Source organism: Gopherus flavomarginatus, chromosome 7 (assembly GCF_025201925.1).
Source record: "Gopherus flavomarginatus isolate rGopFla2 chromosome 7, rGopFla2.mat.asm, whole genome shotgun sequence".
Lineage (NCBI taxonomy): Eukaryota > Metazoa > Chordata > Testudines > Testudinidae > Gopherus > Gopherus flavomarginatus.
In genome coordinates, this window is record NC_066623.1 from 98,364,229 (window position 1) to 98,391,718 (window position 27,490).

At 41.7% G+C, this 27,490-nt stretch overlaps 1 protein-coding gene across 3 annotated transcripts in view; it reads right to left on the reverse strand.

Annotated features, from left to right (window-relative positions):
- The window catches only part of CACHD1 (cache domain containing 1), a 204,106-nt gene that overhangs the window by 61,233 nt on the left and 115,383 nt on the right, over window positions 1–27,490 (reverse strand). For all 3 annotated transcript variants that reach the window (XM_050961970.1, XM_050961969.1, XM_050961968.1), the window contains 3 exons: window positions 22,994–23,100; window positions 3,521–3,647; window positions 128–272 (listed from right to left, as the gene is read on the reverse strand). In XM_050961970.1, the coding sequence (XP_050817927.1) occupies window positions 128–272; window positions 3,521–3,647; window positions 22,994–23,100 (379 nt within the window). The remainder of the gene's footprint in view (window positions 1–127; window positions 273–3,520; window positions 3,648–22,993; window positions 23,101–27,490) is intronic.

The following is a 27,490-nucleotide window of genomic DNA, read 5'->3' on the forward strand; positions in this document are numbered from 1 at the left end:
GCATTACAGATAAATAACTCAGAAATATGATTTTGTTTTAGACAAATGTAAACAATCTCCTCCCTCCTCGCCCCCTGGGATGGTTAAAACTAAGGAAAGACACACTAGTGGCTTAGTGCAAACTCACCTTATCATGTTCATCTATAGAGCTCAGAATAACCTGAGCTGCATCTTTGGCGATTTGAAGTTGTGTCTCTGTGACTGAAGCCCCATGGTCCACAATGATAACTATGTGCTTAGACTGAGGTCTAACCGTAGAGACATAGACAGGCCTGAAATGACACAAACATATGGACATCATGAGGACCTCTTAGCTCACAGTTTCCATAGTAGTATACAACTGAAAATAGAAGGAATAATTGCTTGGCTTCATGAAATTTTACATTAGCGAAAAATACCTTGAAAACTTAACCTAATGAGTTTACGAGTAGGGTTGCAGGGCTAGGAAGCATTAGTCAAGTAGCAGGGTTCACAAAGACAGCGAGATAAGGTCCGTGCCCCGAAGAGTTTACAATTGAAAGTACAATCCTGCAACCACTTACTTTTTACTTCAGGCCTTTGAGTAATTCCACTGAAGTCAAAGGGATGATTCATGCGAGTCAAGTTAAGTTTGCACATAAAAGTGTTTGCACAATTGGAGCCTAATTTGACAAATGACAGGGAAGAGGAAAGACAACAACAAGGCCACACAGTGACTGTTTTGGCAGATGATGTCCAGAGGTTCTACAACCTGTAATTTTTGTAAAAGTGTATTAACTCAGTGACACAGTCTGAACAAGTCCCTTGCACAATAACTGACTAAAAGAAGATTCCAGCTACAATAGAATGATCCACACAACTGACACAGTGGCTAGAATATTTAGACTAAATGGTCAAGTGTAAGTACCTGCAGATTAGGTACCTAAAGCCTGATTAAGGCACTTAACTAAAAAGGGTTGGTCTTTAGAGATGCTGAACGCTCACCTCCCACTGACCCTAATGAGATTTGGGGGTGCTCAGCACCACTAATAATCAGGTCTCTTATCTGGGTGTCTGCTTATGTAGGTGCCCAATTTTAGGCCCTAATTTTGGAACATTTGGCCTTAGTTATCAACCAGCAACTTGCAGTGAATGATCTGTTTTGTTAAAGCACCAGCGGTGACAGTGTTCAGGGAAACTGTATGTAACTATCTCAGCACACACAGCACAAAGATTTTGGAAACAGAATGAGTAAGAGTGACAAGGAGTAACTGCCTCATGATGAATGCTTGATGCAGTCAGTCTTGAACATATGGAGAGATAAATACAATACTGGATGTTTGCTGGTTATATGACAAGTAAAAGTCTGTGCAAGCTGTGTATAATTGCGTTAGCACAGTAGGTTTGGTTTAACACAGTGAGAATAAGGCTCCTGCCAGGAAAGGCTTTTCTATGAATGCATTGGAATGTAATGCACATAGGTCATGCTCCACAAGCCCTTCTTATCTGTGCATTTTTAAACTGGATTATCAAAATTTGTCAAAGTCTGCTAAAGGCACTTAGCGTTTTCGTGTGTATGCTTGCCAACATCAAACTACTTGGTGAAATGTTCAGATATAGTTTGATACCGTGTGGTATGTGAGAAAGATTTACCAAAGATCTCTTTTCAGGGTCTCAAAGCTGGAACAAATTAGAAGGATCTTGAATAAGAAGAAAAACAACAGAACCCTTTTCCCTGTTAGCGTAGACCTAAAACTACTTGACTTTAAGCATGAGTTTTGGGATCTAATTTTTAGGACATCAAAATCATCCACAGAAGTCTTGTTAGAGGAAAAGCAGAATATTTTAGAAAAGGCATCGAAATAAACAGCTGGCACAAACCAGTTCTTAATTATAGAATAGGCTGCACCTCTACGGTGGTATTAATACCTATCATTTACACAGTACTTCTGATCTTCAAAGCACTTAAAGGTTAACTAGTTCATCCAACAAATTCTCTCAGGTAAATACTGGTAAAAATATTTCTAATTTACTTATGGAGAAATTGAAGCAGAGATTGAGTAATTTGCACAAGGTCAGAGGAAATCTTTGTCAGATCTGAGATTAGAACTCAATTATTCTTGGCTCTCAATCTTTACACCACACTCTTCTTAGACCACAATATGTTCAAACAAGCCCAGCCACTCAGATCATACATGATGACTATGAACACTTACATATTAGATTAAATTGCTCAATTTTGACAGATAAGCAAAACACATTTTTCAGTCTCTATGATCGTCTCTCTCTTATATGGAAATATTCCTGTATGAACTAATATCTCCTCAGTAAGATTCATTATACAGCAAGGTTAGCTAATATACAAGAAGAGAGTCAAAGGCGACTAGATTTTCTCAAAAGACCACCATGAGGTGCCTTCTTATGCTGGAAAGCAAATTACAAAGCTGTAAGGCCTTCCTACGTAGTCCATTACTTCCAATGTTAACCATGCATTTAAAAAAAATGTAACTAAGAGAATTCAGAGGTCTTTCTACAGAAGGGAAGTAGGCCTCAATCCTGCAGTCTCCAGACAGGCAGAACTTCCCACTGCAATCAGTGGGGAGTTCCTTCCGAGAAATGATTGCAAGATCAGGCCCAGTAACTCTGCATTACAGCACTTGCAAAGGAGTATACATTTCAAAATGGCGGATGTGAAATTCAATTGTAGGTATAACTTATTATTACCTCTCACTAGGTTGCTCTATGCATTGGTGCTAAGTGCATATAGTGAAGGGCACGAGAGCCCAGGGAGGAAAAAAATTGTACTGAAACTACTTTCCAACAGGGTTACATCATAAACAGATTATTAGCATGGCTATCTGAATCATCCAACCACTTATTCCTTAGTTTATTGTTCAGTTTCCAGGGGAGGCTCCAGGCACCAGCGCAGCATGTGCGTGCCTGTGGCGGCAAGCTGTGGGGGGCACCGTACCAGTCGCCGTGAGGGCGGCAGTCAGGCAGCCTTCAGCGACATGCCTGCGGGAGGTCCACCGGTCCCGCGGCTTCAGCAGTAATTTGGCAGAGGGTAACCCGAAGGCAAGGAATGGCGGCAGATCACTCATAGAAATGCCGCCGAATCTGTGTGACCAGTGGACTGCCTGCAGGCGTGCTGCTGAAGGCCGCCTGACTGTTGTGCTTGGGGTGGCAAAAAACAGAGCCTCCTCTCTCAGTTTCAAGTACGTTTCCTAGCAGAAAATGAAGAACTGATTTTCTACCATCTTCTGCGTTTCTCTACCATCTATGAAATGTTAGCAGGCTGAGGCATTACTTACAAATGTTTCCTGGCTGCTAAGGTTATTAAGCTGAAGCTAGGGAGAGGTGAGTGTGTCTAGGGGTAATGTTACTTTGTATTTCCAAGTAAAATCTCTACCGAAAGTTTGATTTGCTGATTTTTAGAACAACCTAAAGATTCAACGTTCACGAGGATTTTTTAGAAAAACAGGATGCTGGATGGAAAACAATATTTTTAGAATATAATTTTAGCACTTGGTTCTATCTGAACACAAAAAGAATAAAATCATACCTGCTACGGTGTTCGTAACTTCCCTTACACCGGAACTTGTGTGCTGGAAACACAGTAAAAATGCCTTCTTCTGAGCTAAAGTATTGCCATTTAATTCCTGGGTTAGACTTCAGATTGTCAGCAAGAACTATGGAGTGAAAAGGAAAAAAATGAATGGGACTGGAAAGGAAAGTCAAAGGAGATGCGTGCATTTATACATGGCATCTTCAAAATACCTCATGTTTGCATAAATAGCAAGCATATAATACCTAAAGCCAATAACAAGTACTGGAAGGCAGATAAAACTTCATGTCTCACAATCATGTACGTTCCTGATTTAACTTCTAAAATCCAAACTGTTCAGTTTGGTTACGTCCTTAGTAATACTTGAATATTTTTTTGTGGAGAACACATTTTCTGTAGCCATTGTTTCACTGCCATGAACTCGACTTCTTAGTATACAATGAATTATAACAGACTGTAACAGCTCCTTTAGCACACCTGGACATATCCTTAATATCTGCATTCTCCATACAATTCATAAAGCTGCTCTTTGACCCATTGTGAACATGCAGCTTCTCTTGGAAGGCGTCGTACACATACAAAATATCCACTTTTCCCAAGGATGAATCCCCAACCACTCAAATACTCATAGAACATCACCCCCTCCAAATTCCCAAAGCACTAGTACATTATTTCCCTACTTGAGGGATGATGGGAAGAGTGGCCCATAAGGAAAGAGGGCAAAGAAAGCTGCACAACCACCAATCTTCCCCACTGCAAACATACTACTGCTGTTGCAAACAACTCCCTGAAAAACCTCCTCCTTTCCCCTCCAGCTCAGAAGAACGTGAGAGCAGTTCATCTGTACATGGCTACAGGAAAGCAGCCTGCAAAATAACCTTCACTTTGTTGCTTCGATACACAGCTCGGCCTACTCCAGGAGCACAGGCTGCCTAACAACAGGAAGCCAACAGGGGAGGAAGGGAGAGAGAACAAAAACACAAACAAAGCCACATTAGTGGGAAGAGGCACCCACCAATGGGGGAGTTTCCACAAAAATAAAATGGGAAGCACTGCACTGATCTGTAATATGGAGTGGTGGGGCTCTGAATTAGGAGGCTGTTTTTAAAGTGATTGCCCAAAAATACACCTGAAACCACTAGCATTTTTGTAATCCTTTCACTTGAAAATGGCTGAATACACACACACACACACACTTTACAGATAAACCAACACCACAAAAGTAAAATCCATCCCCTTGTCTAGCAGTACTGACTGCAAAACATTGAAGACTGAGGTTACGCACTTCTTGAAATTCAAGTCTGTGATGGAAACAATGATAAGCAAGTTATATGCAGATGCTACTATTACAAATAATATTTGGGTAGAAAATGTTCAGAGAACCTTAACTCAGGATGATACAGAATCCAATGGATACTATGTGTCTATAGAAAACATAAGTTAAAAAATTAAAGAGAAGTCTATTATTTATATAGTTTATACATGAATCCCCCCATGCATTCTGGTCCATTAGAAAAAGTTCGTTTACTTTTCTTAGTAGCAGATCATGAGTGCGCTGAACATTCTTTATACCAAAATAGCCTAAAAAAGTAACTAATAGATGGCCCTTAATGAGGCTATGGCTTGATCTGCTAAAATCATCTGGTTTATATATTTTCATGATCTGGTACAAATATTTTGCAGAACTTTCAGTAAATATGGTTCCCATCATTCAGGGCTCAAGAATATCTGGACCTGAGAGTGTGCCGGACGGGATTAAAAGGATGCAAGAAGCTTTCTCCCAACTACACCATACCCTCATTTGTGCAAGGGATGGACACCAGTGGTGGTCCCTGAACCCAAGGATTGCTTCAAGCTTCCAGAAAATGCTTCACTATAGATAGGGCCCTACCAAATTCATGGCCATGAAAAACGCGTCACGGACCATGAAATCTGGTCTTCCCCCATGAAATCTGGTCTTTTGTGTGCTTTTATCCTATACTATACAGATTTCACGGGGGAAGACCAGCGTTTCTCAAATTGGGGGTCCTGACCCAAAAGGGAGCTGTGTGTGTGTGTGTGTGTGTGTGTGTGTGTGTGTGTGTGTGTGTGTGTGTGTGTGTGTGTGTGTGTGTGTGTGTGTGTGTGTGTGTTTTAGACGGGGTCACGATAATGCCACTCTTACTTCTGCGCTGCTTTCAGAACTGGATGGCCAGAGAGCGGCAGCTGTTAGCCAGGTGCCCAGCTCTGAAGGCAGTGCCCTGCCAGCAGCAGCACAGAAGGAAGGATGGCAATATCATACCATGCCACCCTCACTTCTGCGCTGCTGCCTTCAGAGCTGGGAAGCCGGAGATTGGTGGCTGCTGATTGAGGGCACAGCTCTGCAGGTAGCAGTGCAGAAGTCAGAGTGGCAATACCACACCTTGCCACCCTTATTTCTCCGCTACTGCTGGCGGTGGGTCTGCCTTCAGAACTGGGCTCCTGGCCAGCAGCCACCACTCTCCAGTTGCCCAGCTCTGAAGGCAATGCCATCACCAGCAGCAATGCAGAAGTAAGGATAGCAGTACTGCCAACCCCTTCCCCGCCCCTTACAATAACCTTGTGACCACCACACAATTATTTTTGAGTCAGGACCCCTACAATTACAACACCATGACATTTCAGATTTAAATAGCTGAAATCATGAAATTTATGATTTTTAAAATCCCATGACTGTGAATTTGACCAGAATGGACTGTGAATTTGGTAGGGCTCTAACTATAGAGAACAGAGCTCTGGCCCTGTCACCCTGTTCCAGTTAGCAAATCTGGCGGCTTGCCAGGGGAACACAAGCTCTCTGTCAAATGGGGATACAATGACCACACTCCTGAGCTGCAGCGGCACCAGAACCTCCTACTTTGAACTATGGCTTTAGGTTGCAATTGGCCCTGTGTCCTTTTTGCACAAAACAATACTGTTCATTATAATCAATCACTATCATGGTCATTGTACCAGGCACTTTTATAGCACTTTTCATCCAAAGCTCTTGCAAACCCCTTTTATGGTAGGTTAACATTATTATACCCATTTTACAGATGGAAAGTGAGGACCAAATAAGCACAGTAACTTGTCCAAGGTCATACAGTGAGTCAGCAACAGAGCTCGAAATATAGCTCTTGAGAACAGGATCCCGAAGTCCTACTCCAGTACCTAGAGCATGTTCATTTATTCCTTAGACTGCACTCGCTTCATTATTAAAATAGAAAGTGTTTCAACAAAGTTTTAATTTATGAAGTGAGACTTAAAAACTTTAAGTAGACATTTAATCCTAGAAAAGAAACAGCTGCCGGACAATACAAAAAAAGTCAGCACAACAGCTGTATGCTAGTAATTTATACTCAAAGACATTAACAAAAAAGACATGACTCAGTGAGAAACACATATCATCTTGTCTGTCCATGATAACGTTGATATACATCTATATATCTACAATCAAGAATTATTAATATTGGATGCTAAATTAACATTATTTTACAGACATTACAGAAATCCAGATTAAGTACACTAAATTCAAGTCACCAGAATTAGACACTCATATTCGTACCACCTCTGACAAAACACATTAAAACCGTGAGTCCTGGTCTCCAAAAGAACTGCACCTAGAGACAGAAACAGCACCTGGATATTTTTTTTCTCTCTTACAGTCATATGGAGATTTCCAAGCTGTCACTTACGGTGCGTACCTCTCCTGTTACCAAAAAAACCCTGACACAAGATGAAGGAAGGAACAGATATGCAGCACAACGGCTAGGTTTCTCCTACAGATGACATTAGACAGCTGCACTCCCACTGATTCTCTTAAAGCAAGAGGAAAAAACACTAACAACTCACAGAAGAGGGAGAACACTAACTCATTAGCATAAGACTCCAATTTGTATGCAATCAGGACAACGACCAGATTCAATTCCACGCAAGCCAAATTGTCCTTTCCAATTGTGACAAACTAAAACCAAACTTTTAAAAGCTGAATTATTTTGGCTTTTTGCCTAACAGTGTTAATGGGACCGCATCAGCTTTAGATGGATGCATTTTGTAAAAAAAGTAGATTTTCTTACTTGTGTTACAAACGCCTCCTTTGATTAGAAACTTGAAAGAACTTTGGGAAAAGATCTAATTAACATTTCACCTTTAATAAAGAATTTTCTTCTTGCATTTCCCTCAGGATGGATGCTGAAAATAGGCAAGTCAGTTTCATGTTCTGGTTCTCATACATTATCAGGATACTGCAGTATTCCGGATGGAATCAATGCAGGGGAATATTTCAAGCCTCAGCCAGATGATGTACTTCCAATACCTGAGTGGAAGACTGTTATTTGAAGTACAACCTCAATAGCTTAGTACCTTCTTGGGTTTCCCAGACTGGTTTGTGACTATATGGCTTCTCTCTGTCCAGCTCAGTGCATTTATGTTGTACAGTTATTGCTATTTTTGTCCTTTATCATTATGTGTATTTCAGTAGTGCCTAGAGATCCCAAACAACCTCAGGGCTCCATTGTGCTGGACACCGTACAAACACACAGTAAAGAGACAGTCCTTGATCAGAAGATCTTATAACCTAAACTGAAAAGACAGACAAATGACTAAAGGGGATGCAGAGCCCAAGTGACTTGCTCAGAGTCTCACAGTAGGGTCAGTGGCAGAACTGGGAAGACAACACAGATCTCCTGACTTCTAGTCAAGCGCCCTATCCACTGCCTCTCACTTCCTCTTTCCTCTCCAAATAATGATTTAACTTTCACACAAGAGAATGAAGCTGAGAATTTTGGCCTCTCTCTCACTCTCTGCGGCTAGCCAGCAACTGAGGTCAGTTGCAATGATCAAAGTGACTTCTCCAGATGTACAAGTAATCAGCATCTATGGATTTAGCATTCTCAATTGGAGGGCTCACCACTCTAGAATTCATTTGCCCTGAAGGTCAACAAAATTTGTGAATATTGCTATTTCCCAAATGTTGTCTGAGGCTTTGTGGGGTTGGGAATTGTTTTTCAGTGTTTCTTTTGACATGTCAGCATAACAAAACCATGATAGCTGCACTGTGTATGTTAAAAAACAAGCAAACCCTCAAACCCTAGCAATTAGCTGACAGGATGCAAATTGTAAGCAGAAACTTTGTTTAGCCATTGTCAAGATACTTTCTTTGCGATGAGAGTGGAGTAGAAATCCTGCGTGATCTGAAAAGTTTTAGTGTTGCCAACTTTGGCAATACTATTGAGCGTATCATGATATTTCATGTTTTTCTTTATGCCCCAACTCCTGGAGTCATGTTATTAGGTGTCATTTAAAAAAATATCTAGAATTTCTAGTCCTCATTGTTGTTGAGAAAAGTTTGAAAGCATGAACCATAAAGGCTCAAAAAATACAAGGCACATGAAAAAAAAACCCAGATTTAATATTTTTAAATTTTCATGATTTTTAAACCAATCATGATTTGTGGAGCCTGACTCTCAATTTTTGAATACTTAGGGTTGGTAATGCTGAATCTGTCTCTTAAACTCCTCGTCATAACAAAATATAGGATATAGCATTCACACAAACCAGTTTTGTACCCTCTTTCCACTCCCCAATATTAGAAAGAAGAAAAAATTACTTTTTTTACATTTTGAAACAAGAGGTCCAGCATCTCTGAAAATCAGGCCATCAAAGTATGTGCAGGAATGTTTTCTAGCAGAGTACTGAACTTCTGTTCACTATTTTAAACTTGCATTTTATTATTAGTTTCTCTGCCTGGCAGCAGGTTTTGCAAGTCACAAGTACGGGCTGCTGGAGAGAACTGCTGTGCTGTTTAGTGGGTGGCAGATCAGAATGTTAAAAGACTGCCAGCAAACATTTTAGCTGCTTTCTTCTGGTACAGGTGTGGAATAACTGGTGGAAGATGTCAGAAGTGTGTTCAGCACTTTTTTGGGCTCTGCACTTAAGTGAAAAGTTCATCATTTATTTGAAGATACTATAGGTTCATATACGTGCCGTGCCATACATTTGAGCTCTCAAGAACTTGTGAACACTGGATATTTAAATTAAAAGGTCATCCATGTAGATTTTGGGATTTAACCACTTTTCAGTATTGAGAAACCCCCCAACTGCAGTATTGTGTCCAGTTCTGGGCAACACACTTTGATAAAGATATGGACAAACTGGAGAAAGTCCAAAGGACGGCAACAAAAATGACTGAAGGTATAGAAAATATGACCTATGAGGAAAGATGAAAAAAGTGGTTTTGTTTACTCTGGAGAAGAGAAGACTGAAGGGGGACATGATAAAAGTCTTCAAGTATGTAAAACGTTGTTATAAAGAGGAAGGTTCCCCTTAATCATAGAGGACAGGACAAGAAGCAATGGGCTTAAACTGCAGCAATGGAGATTTAGGTCAGACATTAGGAAAAACTTTCTAATTGGACAGATAACCTAGGGAGGCTATGGAATGTCCCTCATTGGAGATTTTTAAGAGCAGGTTAGACAAACACCTGTCAGGGATGGTCTAGATCAGCGGTCTCCAACCTTTTTATGCCCAATATCACTTTTTGAATCTAAGGGCAACTTAGAGATCTACCCTGCCCTTTCGCCAAGACCCCGCCCCTTCCCCAAAGCCTCGCCCCACTCACTCCATCCCTCCCTCTCTCCGTCGCTCGCTCTCCCCCACCCTCACTTACTTTCGCCAGGCTGGGGCAGGGAGTTGGGGTTCGGGAAGGGGTGCAGGCTCTGGGATGGGACCGAGGGGTTTGCAGTGTGAGAGGGGACTCTGTGCTGAGCTTGGGGCAGGGGGTTGGGGTACAGGAGGGAGTCAGGGGTGCAAGCTCTAGGAGGGAATTTGGGTGCAGAAGGAGGCTCTGGGCTGGGGCAGGTAGTTGGGGTGCAGGCTGGGGCTTGGGGTACGGGGGGGTCAGGGTGCAGGAGAGGGTTTGAGGTGCTGGCTCCAGGATGAGGCTCAGGGTTGGGGTGTGACCTCCCGCCAGGCAGCACTTACCTCTGGTGGCTCCCGGTAGACGGAGGGCACAGCAAGGCTAAGAGATTCCTGGGGTGTGGAGGCCAGGGGGCATGTGGCTTTGAGCGCTGCTCATCTCTCCAAGCACCGCCCCCACAGTTATCCTGGCCAATGGGAGCTGTGAGGGTGGTGTTTGCAGGCAGGAGTAGCACGCGGAGGGAGACCCCTGCTCTCAGGGCTGCAGTGGCCACTTCCGGAAGTAGTGTGGGGCCGAGGTAGGCAGGGAATTTGCCTTAGCGGCAGCCACACTGCACTGCTGCCGGAGATTGCAATTGATTGGTTGGTGACCATTGGTTTAGATAAATATTTAGTCCTGCCTCAGTGTAGGGAACTGGACAACATGACATATCGAGGTCCATTCCAGTCCTACACTTTTATGATTTAATATAGTGATTATATCAACAACCTTGACAATTAGGCTACTAATCTTTCACTCATATAAAAAGGCTGAATTTCTGAAATTTCACCAAAATAAAAATTTTTTAAATGGGTTTTAAAAATATATTTTTGAATGTTACCAGTGAAGAATCTGGGATTTAACCACTCAGTTAAAAGTAACTCAAAGAGTATTATTCCATCTACAATAAATAAAAAGTTTGCAAAATTAAAAAAAAGCTTTAATAATTGCTGTATTAAAGCTAGACTATTATTTTGCTAACTAGTCATGCTAACTCCACGCCAGAACATAACCTGGAGAGGGAAGTAAACAAAGTGAGCGGGGATACCCTTGCGGCCCCAAGATTTGATCCAAGGAGGAATAGTGGAGTAGAAACCAGAGTAACGGGTGATGCTGGTGGCAGACAGTTTGTGCACGACGGGGGAAAGGATGTCACTGACGCCAAACGCCGAAAATTAAAAGGTTTGTACACTAACGCGAGGAGCCTAGGTAACAAGATGGAGGAACTGGAGTTACTCGTGCAGGAAGTGAAGCCGGATATTATAGGGATTACCGAAACCTGGTGGAATAGTACTCATGACTGGAGCACGGGTATTGAAGGCTATGTGCTGTTCAGAAAAGACAGGAAGAAAGGCAAAGGTGGGGGAGTAGCCTTGTACATCAATGATGAAATTAAATGTAGCGAAATAAGATGCGATGGAATGGATAAGACGGAGTCCGTCTGGGCAAAAATCACGCTGGGTAAAAAAGCAACTAGAGCTTCCCCTGAGATAGTGCTTGGGGTGTGCTACAGACCGCCGGGATCGGATTGGGATATGGATAGAGACCTCTTTAATGTCTTTAGTGAAGTAAACACAAAGGGGAACTGTGTGATTATGGGGGACTTCAACTTCCCGGATATAGACTGGAGGACGAGTACTTGCACGAATAATAGGGGTCAGATTTTTCTGGATGTGATTGCGGATGGATTTCTTCATCAAGTAGTTGAAGCACCTACTAGAGGGGATGCCATTTTAGACTTGGTGTTGGTGAGCAGTGAGGACCTTGTAGAAGAAATGGTGGTAGGGGACAACCTTGGTTCGAGTGATCATGAGCTGATTCAGTTCAAACTAGATGGAAGGATAAACAAATGTAGATCTGCGATTAGGGTTTTCGACTTCTCGAGGGCTAATTTTAAAGAGTTAAGGAAATTAGTTAGGGAAGTGGATTGGACGGAGGAATTAGTGGATTTAAATGTGGAGGAGGCCTGGAATTACTTTAAGTCGCAGCTGCGGAGACTGTCGGAAGCCTGCATCCCGAGAAAGGGGAAAAGAACCATGGGCGGGAGTTGCAGGCCAAACTGGATGAGCAAGCAACTCAGAGAGGGGATTAGACAAAAGCGGAAAGCTTACAGGGAGTGGAAGGAAGGCAGGATCAGTAAAGAAAGCTACCTTGCTGAGGTCAGAACATGTAGGGATAAGGTGAGGAAGGCTAAAAGCCGCATTGAACTGGAACTTGCAAAGGGAATCAAAACCAATAGTAAAAGGTTCTACAGCCACATAAATAAGAAGAAAACAAAGAAAGAAGAAGTGGGGCCGCTATACACTGAGGATGGAATGGAGGTTAAGGATAACCTAGGCATGGCCCAACATCTAAACAAGTACTTTGCCTCGGTTTTTAATAAGACTAGTGAGGAACCTTGCGATGATGGAGGGATGATAAACGGGAATGTGGATATGGAAGTGGATATTACTGCAACTGAGGTAGAGGCCGTACTTGAACAGCTCGATGGGTCGAAGTCGGAGGGCCCGGACAATCTCCACCCGAGGATATTAAAGGAACTGGCGCGTGAAATTGCGAGCCCGTTAGCGAGAATTTTTAAGCGATCGATAATCTCGGGTGTTGTGCCGTATGACTGGAGGATTGCTAATGTAGTTCCTATTTTTAAGAAAGGGAAAAAGAGTGATCCGGGTAATTATAGGCCTGTTAGCTTGACATCTGTAGTATGTAAGGTCTTGGAAAAAATTTTAAGAGAGAAAGTAGTTAAGGACATAGAGGTCAATGGTAATTGTGACGAATTGCAACACGGATTTACTAAAGGTAGATCGTGCCAAACCAATCTGATCTCCTTCTTTGAGAAGGTGACGGATTACTTAGATAAAGGAAATGCGGTAGATATAATTTACCTAGATTTCAGTAAGGCGTTCGACACGGTTCCGCACGGGGAGCTGTTAGTTAAATTGGAAAAGCTGGGAGTGAATATGAAAGTTGTAAGGTGGATAAGGAACTGGTTAAAGGGGAGACTCCAGAGGGTCGTATTGAAAGGTGAACTGTCGGACTGGAAGGAGGTCACCAGTGGAGTCCCTCAAGGATCGGTTTTGGGACCGATCTTATTTAACCTTTTTATTACTGACCTTGGCACAAAGAGCGGGAATGTGCTAATAAAGTTCGCGGATGACACAAAGCTGGGGGGTATTGCTAACACGGAGAAGGACAGGGATGCTATTCAAGAAGATCTGAACCACCTTGTAAACTGGAGTAATAGAAATAGGATGAAATACAATAGTGAGAAGTGCAAGGTCATGCATTTAGGAACTAATAATAGGAATTTTGGATATACGTTGGGGGCGCATCAGTTGGAAGCGACGGAAGAAGAGAAGGACCTTGGGGTACTGGTTGATAGCAGGATGACTATGAGTCACCAATGTGATACGGCTGTTAAAAAAGCAAATGCGATTTTGGGATGCATCAGGCGGGGTATTTCCTGCAAGGAAAAGGAGGTGTTAGTACCGTTGTATACGGCGTTGGTGAGACCCCATCTGGAATACTGTGTGCAGTTCTGGTGTCCCATGTTCAAGAAGGATGAATTCAAACTGGAACAGGTTCAGAGACGGGCTACGAGGATGATCCGAGGAATGGAAAAACTGCCTTATGAAAGGAGACTCAAAGAGCTTGGCTTGTTTAGCCTGGCCAAAAGAAGGCTGAGGGGGGATATGCTCGCCCTATATAAATATATCAAGGGGGTTAACGTTAGGGAGGGAGAGGAATTATTTAAGTTTAGTACTAATGTAACCACGAGGACGAATGGGTATAAACTGGATATTAGGAAGTTTAGGCTTGAAATTAGACGAAGGTTTCTGACCATTAGGGGAGTGAAGTTCTGGAATAGCCTTCCGAGGGAAGTAGTAGGGGCAAAAGACTTTCCTGGCTTTAAGACAAAGCTTGATAAATATATGGAGGGGATGTTATGATAGGATCGTTAATTTGGGCAATTGATCTTGAATTACCACCAGACAGGTCTGCTCAATGGTCTGCGGGGAGATGTTGCATGCGATGGGTACTGAGTTGCTGCGGAGAACTCCTTCTTGGGTGCTGGCTGGTGACTCTTGCCCACATGCTCAGGGTTTAGCTGATCGCCATATTTGGGGTCGGGAAGGAATTTTCCTCCAGGGCGGATTGGCAGGTGCCCTGGAGGTTTTTCGCCTTCCCCTGCAGCGTGGGGCACGGGTCGCTTGCTGGTGGTGTCTCTGCAGCTTGAGGTCTTCAAACCATTTTTGAGGATTTCAAAAACTCAATCCTGGGATAGGGGTTGTATAAAATTGGATGGGTGGGGTTCTGTGGCCTGCCTTGTGCAGGAGGTCAGACTAGATGATCAGATTGGTCCCTTCTGACCTATGAGTCTATGAGTCTATGAGTCTATGCTTTAAATTCAGCTCCTCACTTGAGAAAACAAAAATGTTCACTTTCCTAATGAACTGATTGTTCTCAAACCTCCAACTAATTACCAAAATCACTACCATCCTTAATGGCCACTTCTTGCTCTTCCTTTTCAAAAAGTTCTGCTGGTTCATTTCCTTCAGCTAGTGAGTTAGTTTAAGGCGGCCTTCTCCAGAGACTGCCAATTTTATCATAACCCTCTGTTTATTTTTCTATGACCACAGCATACAATCTCCTGTCAGATAAGCAAGGACTACTACAGCTGAAAAAATAAGCTTTATTTCCTTCAGGTGCACTCTTATTTTCCATCTACTAAAGCAACAAGAAATCCCTGCAGAGTCTTCCTACTTTCTTGTTCCCCGCTACAAAATCAAGCAGATATTCTTCTTAGGTTCTATTCTCCTCACCTCAAACCTTTTAATCTCTAAAATGACTGACTATACTTTAATATCTCATATTTCCAGCAAAGCCAATCTTGGGACAGGTTCTATAAGCACAAGAGCCTGGCAAAATGTATCACAAGGTGGATTGCCTGCCTGCCTGCCTTCTAACTTAAGGCTGTATTTGTCAAACTTATTTCAGTTCCAGAATTACAAGCTAGCTGGTGCTCTCATGAAATAGTGCAAGGCTTTTTGCTAGTCATTTTTTTTCGTGTGCCTCCAAAGACCTGGCCAAGACAGTGGCCTTTTGTAGATCTCTCTGCTTTCAGCTCAAGATGCACGTTCTCCTCCCTTATCCATTTGCAGTGTCCAGGACAGTTTTGAAAAGTACATTATCATAATCTCTCTCCATATTCTCTCTAACATGTAGGATGGTATACAAACATCTTGTTTAAAATGTACATGCTAGGATTCCATCTCATACTAGTATGAAAGAGACTGAAACCAATCACGCCACCAAATAAAGGCCCATCGTTGGACAGAGGTTGTGGAAGCTGAATGGTCAAGATTTAAACATTAAGAGTGCAAAAGCTTTTGCCCAGTCCCTTAATTCTGCTGTAAATATGAGGGAAAAAACTTTAAGAGTATTAAAAAAAAGAGAGAAATTAAGGATATTCTCTTGCTCTCTCTCCAATTACAAATTGCTACCAAGGCATGAAGAACTTTCAGAAGGAGACCTCTACGTGATGGAGTTTTGTAAAACTTCAAAGAGAATGTGAAAATGATAATACTTAGCACTTAGAGACTGCATTTTACATCTTCAAAGCATGGCAGAATCATTAACTAATTAATCTTCAAAGTGCAGCACAAACATTTAGAAAAAAAAATTCCAAAAAAAGATTCAACATGATTATTCATTATAGAACAGTTACTTATAATTCTCTTGTTGAGCATTCAATTTGAAAGAGTGCCATAGGCTGCACGGAGAACACCCTTCAAAAGGATGGTACACTGCATATACACACATGTAGCAGTTCTTTAAAGAGTGATTCTAAATAACAGCATCAAGGAGAACCTTGTTTATTGTTTCTCAATGATTCCAGAGTGAATTTGTTAAGTTTACAATTAAAGAAATGTTCTTTCCACCTGCTAGCCCCGCAAATTTAACCTTGGATTTGAAAGTCAAGCTGTGTCCTGACTCATACATTATCATCATCACAAATAAAAGATTCTGTGACTGCAACCTAATTAACAGTCTACTGGTGTTGTGAGCCAGAATTAAATCCAGCTCACTCTTGGGTAGTTCTGTTGGCTTTCCAAGGCTAACCAATAGCAAAGCCTTATTCAGTAAGGTTGGCAGACACAATTCCCTAAACATAAATGAAAAGGCTTGATGACTAAAAAGATGCCATTTACAATATCATTTTTAAAACTATATCAGCTCTTTGGGTGAAACTCACCCTATTGCAGTGGGCACACAAAATCCTCCCTCCCCCCCACACACACGCTTAAGCAGAGGCACAGACAAAGTGGCTTTGCAGGGCACGGTACCTTCTCTACAATCTGCAAAAGGAGGTTACACTAGCTCTAAATAGGCTGAGAAAAATCATCTGGGGGTAGGGGAGCTGCGCTGGGTGAAGGTTCAGAGGAACCCTGCTTACTAAGGGGCATAAGGGTATGAAAGGATCAAGTAACATGCTGGCTTTGGGCGTAATGTTCACCTCTAGTGGTAAAGGACCTGTTACTGCCAGTTAAAGAGTTCTACTTTTGTTCAAGTGGTAGAGACCGATAATTTGCAGATGAAGGCCCCAGGATCCAGACTTGATTCTTTACATGTGCCATATCCATCTACTAGAGTTGATCCAAAACTGCAGCAACCACCCTCTCTCTCCATGGAAAACTTCTTTATAACCAAAATAAAATATGTGGAAATTTTTCATTTGGAACACAATATTTTTTTTTAATTTAATGGGGGCATGAGGGGGGAAGAGACCACCACATCATACTCAGCCTCTCATGCTTTTTTCTACCATCCTTCCATTTTCCAAAAGTATTTTATTTTCTGACCAAAATGAAGGCGTTTTTTAAAAAACAATTTCATAGAAATAATGAAAAATGTCATGGAAAATGTCAAAAAAAATAAATGCATTAAATTCTTTTGAAAAATTTTTCATGAAATATACTTACCTTTTCTCAACTACTTCTACTGCCTAATAATTGAGTCTACTGTCATGTCATGGATTTTCTAGAGCAGCTGTTGTATTACAGTCCTGTGGTTTGCCAGGAGCCTGTGGTATGAATTCCAGTTCCCTCCAACCCCTACAAATACCCATCTCTAATCCTAGTTACTGAGGCTGTGTGGAAGGGGCCAAAATTAACATTTAAGATTTGAGGTCCAGACAGAACACAGTAATGTTTAAATTTATATTTTCCACATGGTTTCTACAAACCAGATTATTTAAATTGTGAGAGAGCTGTTTAAAAACAAAACATTCAAGGGGCAGCATAACCTAGCTCACAGATAAATTGGTCTGGCTTTGAATTAAAAAACAGCAGACCCAATCAAGAAAGCACGCTGAGCTCCTGCCTGTTGGAAGAAGTGATAGGCTCATGAACCCGTTGTGTAACTGAGTGGCAAGTTTGGGGCCCAGTCGCAAATATGCTTCTGCATCCAAATACAAACTCTGCTTGCTGGGAGTTCCCCAGAATTCAGGAACAGGGAAAGAAGGCAGAAAAATAAATAAATCAGAGATCCAGCAGCAACAACACTTGTTTACACTTAAAAGTTAATACTTAGGATTTGAATTTAAAGAGCAAAAGCTATTCCTGAATTACTCTTTACTCTATGCGTGCATTCTCTTACTGCCAAATAAGAGTGTCTTGTTTTGGCTTACCTCAGTGGTGTCCAACCTTACTACACAAGAGGGACACATAAACCTAAGCACAATCTTGTGTGGGCCAAACAGATTCTACATATTTTAATATGATTTAAAGTCACCTGTATTGATTTATATTTTAGTTTCATCTTGTTTAGTATGTAGGTAGGTAGGTTGTTTCTAAGTACAGTATTGTCTGTCTATATACTTGTGTAAACTAAAATGATGTAAACATGACAAAATGTTAATGAACTGATCCTTAGTATATTGTGTTGAAACAGGCTGCAAGCCTTACGAAATGCTCTGATTAGGCCATATATGGCCTACGGGTTGTAGGTTGGGCACTCCTGGTTAAGCTTAATCTACTTTGAAAGGTATCCTTATTCCAGAGTAAGACTGTCCATACATGGAGCTATTTTTGAGTAATTCCATTTCTAGATAAGCCCTTAGTCCTAAATGTATCATTTAAGTAACAGATGCCACAGAACTAGGTCACAGCAGTGGGTGTGGGAAGATCCAAGAGGAAGCAATTCCACAAACTATCAAGAGATAGCAGCTCCTAAGCAAGCACCCTAAAATCTCATCCAGGGTTTGAACTCTCCATTCATACCTTAAACTGCCTACCTAAACTTTCCTACATCCAGTATCTTCACCAGCCCAAACTCTTCAGCGGTACTGTGTGGAAGAGGGATTTGGGGGAAGAGCTGTATCAGCTGTCCAGCTACGGCACCAGCATCACTCCTGCCGAAATGTGTTGGACAAATTCCCTTAAGGAGTGAAGTTCTTTATTCATCCTCAGAATGGGAAGCTGGAGTCCTCTACCCATAAAACAGGTGAAGCACACCTTGTGGCAGGGCAAGTTTTCTCACACTGTGCTACCAGATAGTCAACAAGCCTCAGCCCAGAAGGAATCTACTCCAGTGATTAAAGTCCTTTCAAATCCTTGGCCGCTCTACTGAGACTACCAATGGGGTAGCCAGTTAGCAAGGGACAACTATAGAGCTGGTGATGGTTTCTGTGATGCAGACTCTTGTTCCCTGAGAATTACACACAGATTGATTCATTTTGCATAGTCCACCACACAAGCATTTGATAAGGATAAATTAGAACCAGCAACCTACTGATGACTCCAGGCCTCATTTTCAATTGCTTGAATTTTGTTGTTGCGGTTTCTTGTGTTTTCAAAAAATGCTTTGAGGCAGCAGAGACTTGGCTGCTGCCATTAGTGACAGTACAAAAGGTCTTATACAGTATATGTCAAACCTCTTACCACCACCCAGGGAAGATCAGTGTTCCCATCCAGATTGTTCCCAATTGTTCTGTTTTCAGAAATAGAAATAGTTGGGGTAGCAAATGAAAATTTCTATGCTAAATCTTCTAAATGCAAAAGATGGGAAACAGAAAGCCGACTACTCTGGAAACGCTCCAAGCAAATTTCGAAATCTTGAGGCAAGCTCTGGAAGACATGTTAAATCAAATTGACAACAGGCTGGCAGTTCTGCCAAACATGTACATGTTCTCTCCGGTCTAGTCTTCTTCCCACTAATCCTTAAAAATCTAACTTTCAGGTTCCACTAGGCTGAACCCAGAAACAACCTTTATTTCTATACTGGTTGCAGTATACTATTCTCTCCTACTTGCACCCTGTTCCCCAATCAGCACATATGGACAGAATGAAGAGCTCCCATTAAAGGAAATGCTTTGGGAGCAGCCCCGGTGAGAATCCAGACTATCATATACACTCCAGGAAAAAATGCTGAAGCACCTCTCCAGTGATATAGTACTCTTGATTCTCTCTCCTCTTGCTTTTAATTGTCCATTACTCCTGCACTGCTTGATCTTAGGATGCATACTCTTTAAAGAGTCGGCATTTGTTGGCAAGTAAGGATAAGGTGCTATTTAACTGTTTGATCTTGTAACATGTGTTGGGGGTGTGTGTGCTACAAGTCTTGGATAGGTGTCAGTTTTTTGTTTTGTCATAAATTCAAATTAACTAACTAATTAATTAAGAAGACATTTTAAGGGCAATTATGATTCCAATTGATTTTTTTCATAAGTGCTTCTACAAAATGTAATAGCAACAGGCATTCTTCCAGAAGTAAAATAAATGCTTTCAAAGGAATTTGACTTAAACAAACATTCTCTCCATTTCAGCGCATGCAAGCCAAATATCACAGCACTCTGCTATTGTAGGGAAAAGTGAAATGGGCTGGAAATTGACCAAAAATTAAAAAAAAAAAGTTTAAAAATGCAATTCTCCATAGTAAAAGCAACCAAAAGAATAAGTGAACAGATGTCATAAATAGTAAAAAGTGTATTAGATTTTTTTAAATTCTTTCAGTTTTAATAATTTACAGTAAGGACATTTGTTGTAAATACAATTTTAAGCTGATACTTCCCCAGACATTTTAACGAACATCACATTAAATTAAAATTAAAATTTAAAACATTAAAACTTTAAAAAAATAAAAAGATGCCTTGGGAGCCAAATGTAGCCCATGGACTTCTATCATGTGGTTTGTGACTGCTCACCTTTAATATGGACAGACCTGTGTGGCCTTCCATTCCAATTATGGTGAAGAAGTGCATGTATGTAGCTGGAAGGGCATACTATGTGTGTTCCCAAAGGGATCAGTTCTGGGTCTGGTTTGTTCAATGTCTTCAATGATTTAGATCAGGGTTTCTCAAACAGGGGTTGACACTTGTGTAGGGAAAGCCTCTGGCGGGCCGGAACGATGTGTTTACCTGCCTCGTCTGCAGGTCCAGCTGATCGCAGCTCCCACTGGTCTCGGATCGCTGCTCCGGGCCAATGGGAGCTGCTGGAAGCAGTGCGGGCCAAGGGACTTACTGGCTCCTGCTTCCAGCGGCTCCCATTGGCCCAGAGCAGCAATCCGCGAGCGGTTGGACCTGCGGACAGAGCAGGTAAACATACTGTCCCAGCCTGCCAGGGCCTTTCCCTACACAAACAGCGACACCTGTTTGAGAATCCCTGATTTAGATAGTGGCATACGTAGCACACTTATAAAGTTTGCGAATGATAGCAACCTGGCAGGGGTTGCAAGTGCTTTCAAGGACAGGATTTAAATTAAAAATGATCTGGACAAACTGGAGAAATCGTGTGAAGTAATAGGATGAAATTCAATAGGGATAAATGCAAAGTACTCCACTTAAGAAGGAACAATCAGTTGCACACATACAAAATGATAAATGATGGCCTAGGAAGGAGTACTGGGGGTTATAGTGGACCAGAAGCTAAATATGAGTCAACAGTGTTGTTGCAAAAAAAAGCAAACATCATTCTGGGATCTATTAGCAGGAGTGTTGTAAGCAAGACAGAGAAGTAATTCTTCCACTGTACTCTGTGCTGGTTAGGCCTCAACTGGAGTATTGTGTCCAGTTTTGGATGTCACATTTCAGGGAAGATGTGGACAAACTGGAGAGAGTCCAGAGAAGAACAACAAAAATGATTAAAGGTCTAGAAAGCACGACCTATGAGAGAAATTGAAAACACTGGATTTGTTTAGTCCAGAGAAGAGAAGACTATGGGGAGACATTTCAAGTACATAAAAGATTGTTACAAGGAGATAGAATAAAAATCGTTCTCCTTAACCTTTAAGGATAGGACAAGAAGCAATGGGCTTAACTTGCAGCAAGGGAAGTTCAGGTTGTACATCAGGAAAAACTTCCTAGCTGTCAGGGTGGTTAAGCACTGAAATAAATTGCCTACAGAGGTTGTGGAATCTCCGTCACTGATGATTTTTAAGAGCAGATTAGACAAACACCTATTAGGAATGGTCTAGATAATATTTAGTCCTGCCATGAGTGCAGGGGACTGGACTAGATGACCTCTCAAGGTCCTTTCCAGTCCTATGATTCTATGTTGGGACATCTAGCCTCTCCAGGCCAACATCTGTGTTGAAGGTGAGGATGCTTGAAATTGCACCATTTAAGCAATTATGAATGGCCTTCAGATGCCTAGCAAGTTGAAAATCTTGAGTGGGCAAAGTTTTAGCATCCCAATCCCAATCAATCAAAAGGGAAAGTGGCGAGTGCCCAGAGAAGAAGACGGAAGAAAAAACAAGCTGAATGTTGCCGCCAATCCTAAATTTCACAGCATTTATTTATGACCATAGAAATGAATCACCTAGAGACCACTTGGAGCTTTAAAGAGGTACACAGCAGAGGTTCTAGACCCAAATTTGTACTTCCCTTATCAAATTTGTTGCAAGATCTCCAAATTATAAGTCACTACAGAGGATTGGGATGGGGAGAAAACCCCATTGGTGAGAGGCTGAAAACACCTTCTTATTCTTATAGAACCCACAAGAATCAAGGTTGCTTGCATTTCCTGCTGGTCCTGCACCGGCAGTTAAATGAAAAATATGCTAAATGGAAGTCCATAGTTAAAATAGTTTTAAAAGTTACAACCCAAAGCCATCAGAAGCAGAAATAATGATGGCGGCAAAAAAACAGTGATTTTTAAAAAAAAATTAAAACCCATTTATTTCAAATTCTACAGGATATTAAAAAGAAAAGCCTGTGACATGGGACCAAACGCTGAATTCTCTGGGGTTAAGTCAGACACCTTAGCTCATAAGTACATTTCCAGTTTTAAAGTGTATCAAGCAAATGGGTCAACTCTCAAGATAGAAACTCCATGACAAGTCAAATAAAGGAAATATTTTAAGATGTCCTTGTACTTTTGCATATCGTTGCAAAAGCAGCTCCACATTACCTGAACTCAGCAAAGAAGGTCAGGGAGGCACCTCAGTTTGGCACCATCAACACCTGACACTACTGATGCCACAGCAGACAGGGCTAGGAAGGAAAGCAACTTTGGGAACAGGTGAGACGAATAGGCACAAAAATCACAACAATGTTATACATGGAATAAGTCTTCATGACATTTATATATTTAAAAAGTACTTAGACTAAGGGCATTACTTTAGGTATCATCTTTCAATCATGAAATCTCAAATTAGGAGCTGCATGCCAGTTTCAGAGAGAAATAAAAGCATGTTGCTATAGTGCACTATGTTAATCCTCTGCACCAACAAAATGTTAAACTCTAATGGAGGAAAAAAAGAAGAACAAAAGCAAATAAAAATGTACTTGTATCACTTACCAGAGTTTAAATCACGTCCTGGATTGAAGGCTTTGCTATTAACTGTAGTGGACAATCTATCACAGCTAATAGTTCTAGAAACATTGGTGTTAAAATTCCCATCAAACCTGAAATGACAAACAACAAGATTAGCAAAGCAAAAGTTGACTTTGTAAAATGTCTAGCCAAGGATTTATAGAAAAATGATCAGTTCGTAAACAGCAACTGGAGTCCATTTGCATTTTTAATGGCACATGCAAAAGAAAATTCCAAAGCAAAAAGCAGGTGAGTTAAAACTCCCCACTTACAGGCCGTATCCTACTCACCAATGCAATGTGCTGCATATTTTCACTTTATTCCTTGTGACACGCAAGCAATCATGAAATTAGAGTTGTAAAAGGCTATGTTAATCTGCAGGCCGGTGCTGGTTTGTTCCCTGGCAGAATATCTGAGTTTTGTCCAGTCCAGTTGTAAGAGACCCTAAGTGGGGGTGGGAAAACTATGGACCGGGGGCCACATCCGACCCTCCAGAAGTTTTAGTCTGGTCCTCAAGCTTCTGCCAGGGAGCAGGGTCGGGGGCCTGCCCTGCTCCACACAGTTCCCAGAAGCAGCTGCATGTCCCCCCTTTGGCTCCTATACATAGGGGCAGCCAGGGAGCTCCGAACACTGCCTCTGCAGCTCCCATTGAACAGGAACCACAGCCAATGGGAGCTGCAGGGGGTAGCGCATGCAGATGGGGCAGGTGCAGAACCGCCTGGTCACACTTCCATGTAGGAGCCAGAGTGGGGACATGCTGCTGCTTCTGGGAGCTGCTTGAGGTAAGCGCTCCCCAGAGCCTACACCCCTGACCTCCTTCCATTCCTCAACCCCCTGCCAAAGCCCTGATCCCCCTCCTTCCCCACAAACCCCTCAGTCCCAGCCTGGAGCACCCTCCTGCACCCCCAACCCTTCATGCCCAGCCCCACTCCAGAGCCCTCACCCCCACTTCACTGCAACCCCCAATTTCGTGAGCATTCATGGCTGGCCATGCAATTTCCATACCCAGATGTGGCCCTCAGGGCAGGGTGGGCAAACTTCTTTCTTCTCTTGGTTTCATGTTTTTCTTCTCTTGGTTTCATTCCACTGCTCTTAATTATACACCCTTTTACTAGCCTGAACATTTCCTCTTCCCTGCCTTGTATTCCCAGTCTTCAAACACTGTATTTGTACATGGTTACATCTCTCACCATTATATTTTGGTCTCTGGAAGTCTATACACAAGGCAGTTACAAGCCTACTTTCTGTAGAAAAGAATGGGAACTCCCAGTGTAATTAGAAATGCTGCCCGCAGTATATTTTATTACATTTTTATTTTGCGTTTTCCATATTTACCAGGTGAAATAATGGACAAATGGTAACTGAACCTCATTTTAGAGACAAAAATACAAATCAAACCCATATACAACTCAGCAATGACTTTAATGAAGTGAAGACATTCTCCATTTTGGTCTGTTTTTTAAAATGCCACATGTCAAGGCTGAATCCCTACTCTGTCACTCCGAGTGCAGAAGTGGGGGCCAGCAAAGATTTTAAAAATTAATACGTGCCACTCCAGGCTTCTATTACACTCCCAAGGTTACAGGTTCTCTCTAACCTTGGCTTGGTAAACGCTGCCACCGCTCAAATGCAAAAAAAAACCCTTTGAACCCAGGAAGAAGCACTTAGGAATTTCTCCCTGTGGGGTACCCTCAAGCCCTTTCACACATCCACCCAGGGGAAGAACTGAGAAAGAAAACAAAGGACATTAGCTGTTACTACCAGCTAATCGAACAACATACACAAACCTCTCAGGACACCAAAAATCCAATTCTGTGCTTTAAAAGAGAAAATTTTATTAAAAACAAAAAGAAAGAAAATACATCTGGAACTTAGGTTCTTGTTACGTTTTAAAAAAGAGCAATTCCAAAAACCAAGCACCCAAAATAGCTTTCTTGGGGTTCAGCTTAAAGGTTACAAGCAAACTAAAGCATCTGGAGTTCACACAGAGGAGTCCACAAGCCAATAAGAAATAAAATAAATAACCCTAATTGCGTCTTTTTAGACATTCCCTAATTTTACTTACATATCTGAGGCTCCAGATAAGTAGGTTCAAGGTATGAATTGATAATCTATAATCATACCTGGCTTAAAGCTGTTTACAACATTACTGCTCCGTGTCCCTGCAGGCCAGAGAATAACAGACACAAGGGAAAGTTTCTTTCCGAATTTTAAAAAGATCTACCTTCCCACTGGCTCTTTTGGTTAGGTGCCCACTCCCTTTCTTTAACCTGTGGGCTTGCTAAACTTTTACAGGTAAAGCAAGCAGAGAACAGACCAAGAGGGATTTTATAGCTAATTGGGCGGCTGGGTGTCCATCAAATGGAGCTACTCCTCCTTCTTCCCCCTTTATGTATCACACCACATAATAATAAATGTGCTTCTTATTTAAAGTACTTAAATAGCAACAGCATTTATAAGCCTTTATTTTATTAGAATTACAAATCAAGATCTGATCAAAGGGAACCTTGTCATCAGATTTGATAAAAATAATAGATGTGATGAATCAGTGTATCTTATTTGCTATAGCTTAGGTCTAGATTTTTAAAGATATTTAGGTGTTGTTGCACTCAGCGTCATAACACCTAACTAATTTAGGAGCCTAAATCTCATTTTCAAAAGGCACTTAGACACTTAGGAGTCTAAACTCCATCAACTGTTGATGGGATTTAGAGCATGTCTACACTACAGGTGCTACTGTGGCACAGCTGCAGCGCTGTAGTGTAGACACTGCCTATGTCAACAGAAGGGGGTTTTATGTCAATGTAGGTAATCCACTGCCCGAGAGCCAGGAACATGGTCAGCTGAAGAAATCTTCCATGGATTTAGCCATGTCTACACCAGGGAGTAGGTCAGCTTAACTGTAGCACTCAGGAGTGTGAATTTTTCATCACACCTCCCAAGTGATATAGCTAGGTCGACCTAAATTGTAAGCACAGATCAGGACTCAGCTCCTAAGTGTCTAAATCCCTTTTGACAATGAGATTTAGTCCCCTAAATCAGTTAGGTGTTGTGATGCTAAGCACAGCAATGCCTAAAAATGACTCTGAGCACCTTGGTAGTATTTGACACCCAGTCGTATTATTAAGGATCCTCACCAATTACCCACTTCCTGTCAAAAATACTCTGCCACCAGTCTATCCCTAGGAAATCATAACAAGTTCCCCTGCACACTGAGTCTTCATGAGGTGAGGTTCTGAAAGAACCTAGTCTTTTTTTAAAAGAAGTGTGGAAAGCAAGTTTAGGAAAGAAATTGGGGAAGGAAAATTCTTCAAGACTATCAAATTTCCAGTCTTACAGTTTTAATTAAAAATTCCAATTGTAGAAAATACTTTGGTAACATTGAATCAGTAAAAATACTGGCCACTTTGTGTCAATATTAGTAAACAAAAAATCTGGTGTGTATTTATATAATATCCACCTCACTGCACTCTCATTCATTAATTTGGACCCACATTCAGTAAAGGATTTAAGCACATACTTAAATTTCATTGTCTTCAGTAGTGATGGGATTACTCAGCTGCTTAAAGTCAACCACACACACAAGCGCTTTGCAATATCTATTTGCTAAAATTGTTAAAGGTGAAGCTGGTCATCCTCCTCTTTCCTTGTCCCCACCACTGAAAAAAAATTATCAACACAGATTTTCATTTAAAAACAATATTTTTTAATTTACAAGCAAGTGGTCAAAAATTCAAAATTCAGAAAAAATTCTGATCAGCTCTCTAAAGAAGTCACACACACTAATTTGGAGCTTGATAAGATGAGCAGTTCCACATTAGAAACTCATTTAGCCACATTAGAAACTCAAACAGTAAATAAGCTCTTAGGGACAGATACCGTCTGCTCTGTGCTCGTACAACACTTACCACGGCTGCGGCTCCTAGGCACTATCACAATACAAATAATAAACACACCTCCCAGTGAGCTCAGTTAGAGAAACAAGAAAAGAGAAAACAAGAGAGCGATATAGGGGAAGAATAATTAGAGGTTGCACACTTTGTTGCTCGTGTAGGCAGAGCTGTGTGTTAGCCAACTTCTGAAGTGCAAATGCAAGCCTGGGTGTGGAAGCTGGTCAGAATGGGGGCACTGCTGGATGTGGGAGGGGCAGAAAGGGGCAACTGTGGCAAGGGGCATGGCTGAATGACAGTTCAGCATATATAATTAACAAAGTGTGTTATCCTCTGGTAAACTCCTGCCTGTGTTATGTGTAGGCAGCAACAGAGGGTGCCAGAGAGCTTCCTCTGCCTGAAGTGCCAAATGGGCCTAACTCTAGTGGAAAATCAGTATTTTCCAGTTTTCATCAAAAACCAATAGGATCTGCCCACTGATCCCCAGACCATTCCCTGGAATTTGGGAATTGATTGGATGTGGGTTTCAAAAATGACTGTGTTACGGACAGACAAGTTGAGAGCAGGACCTTGTGTTGCTCTAACAACACAG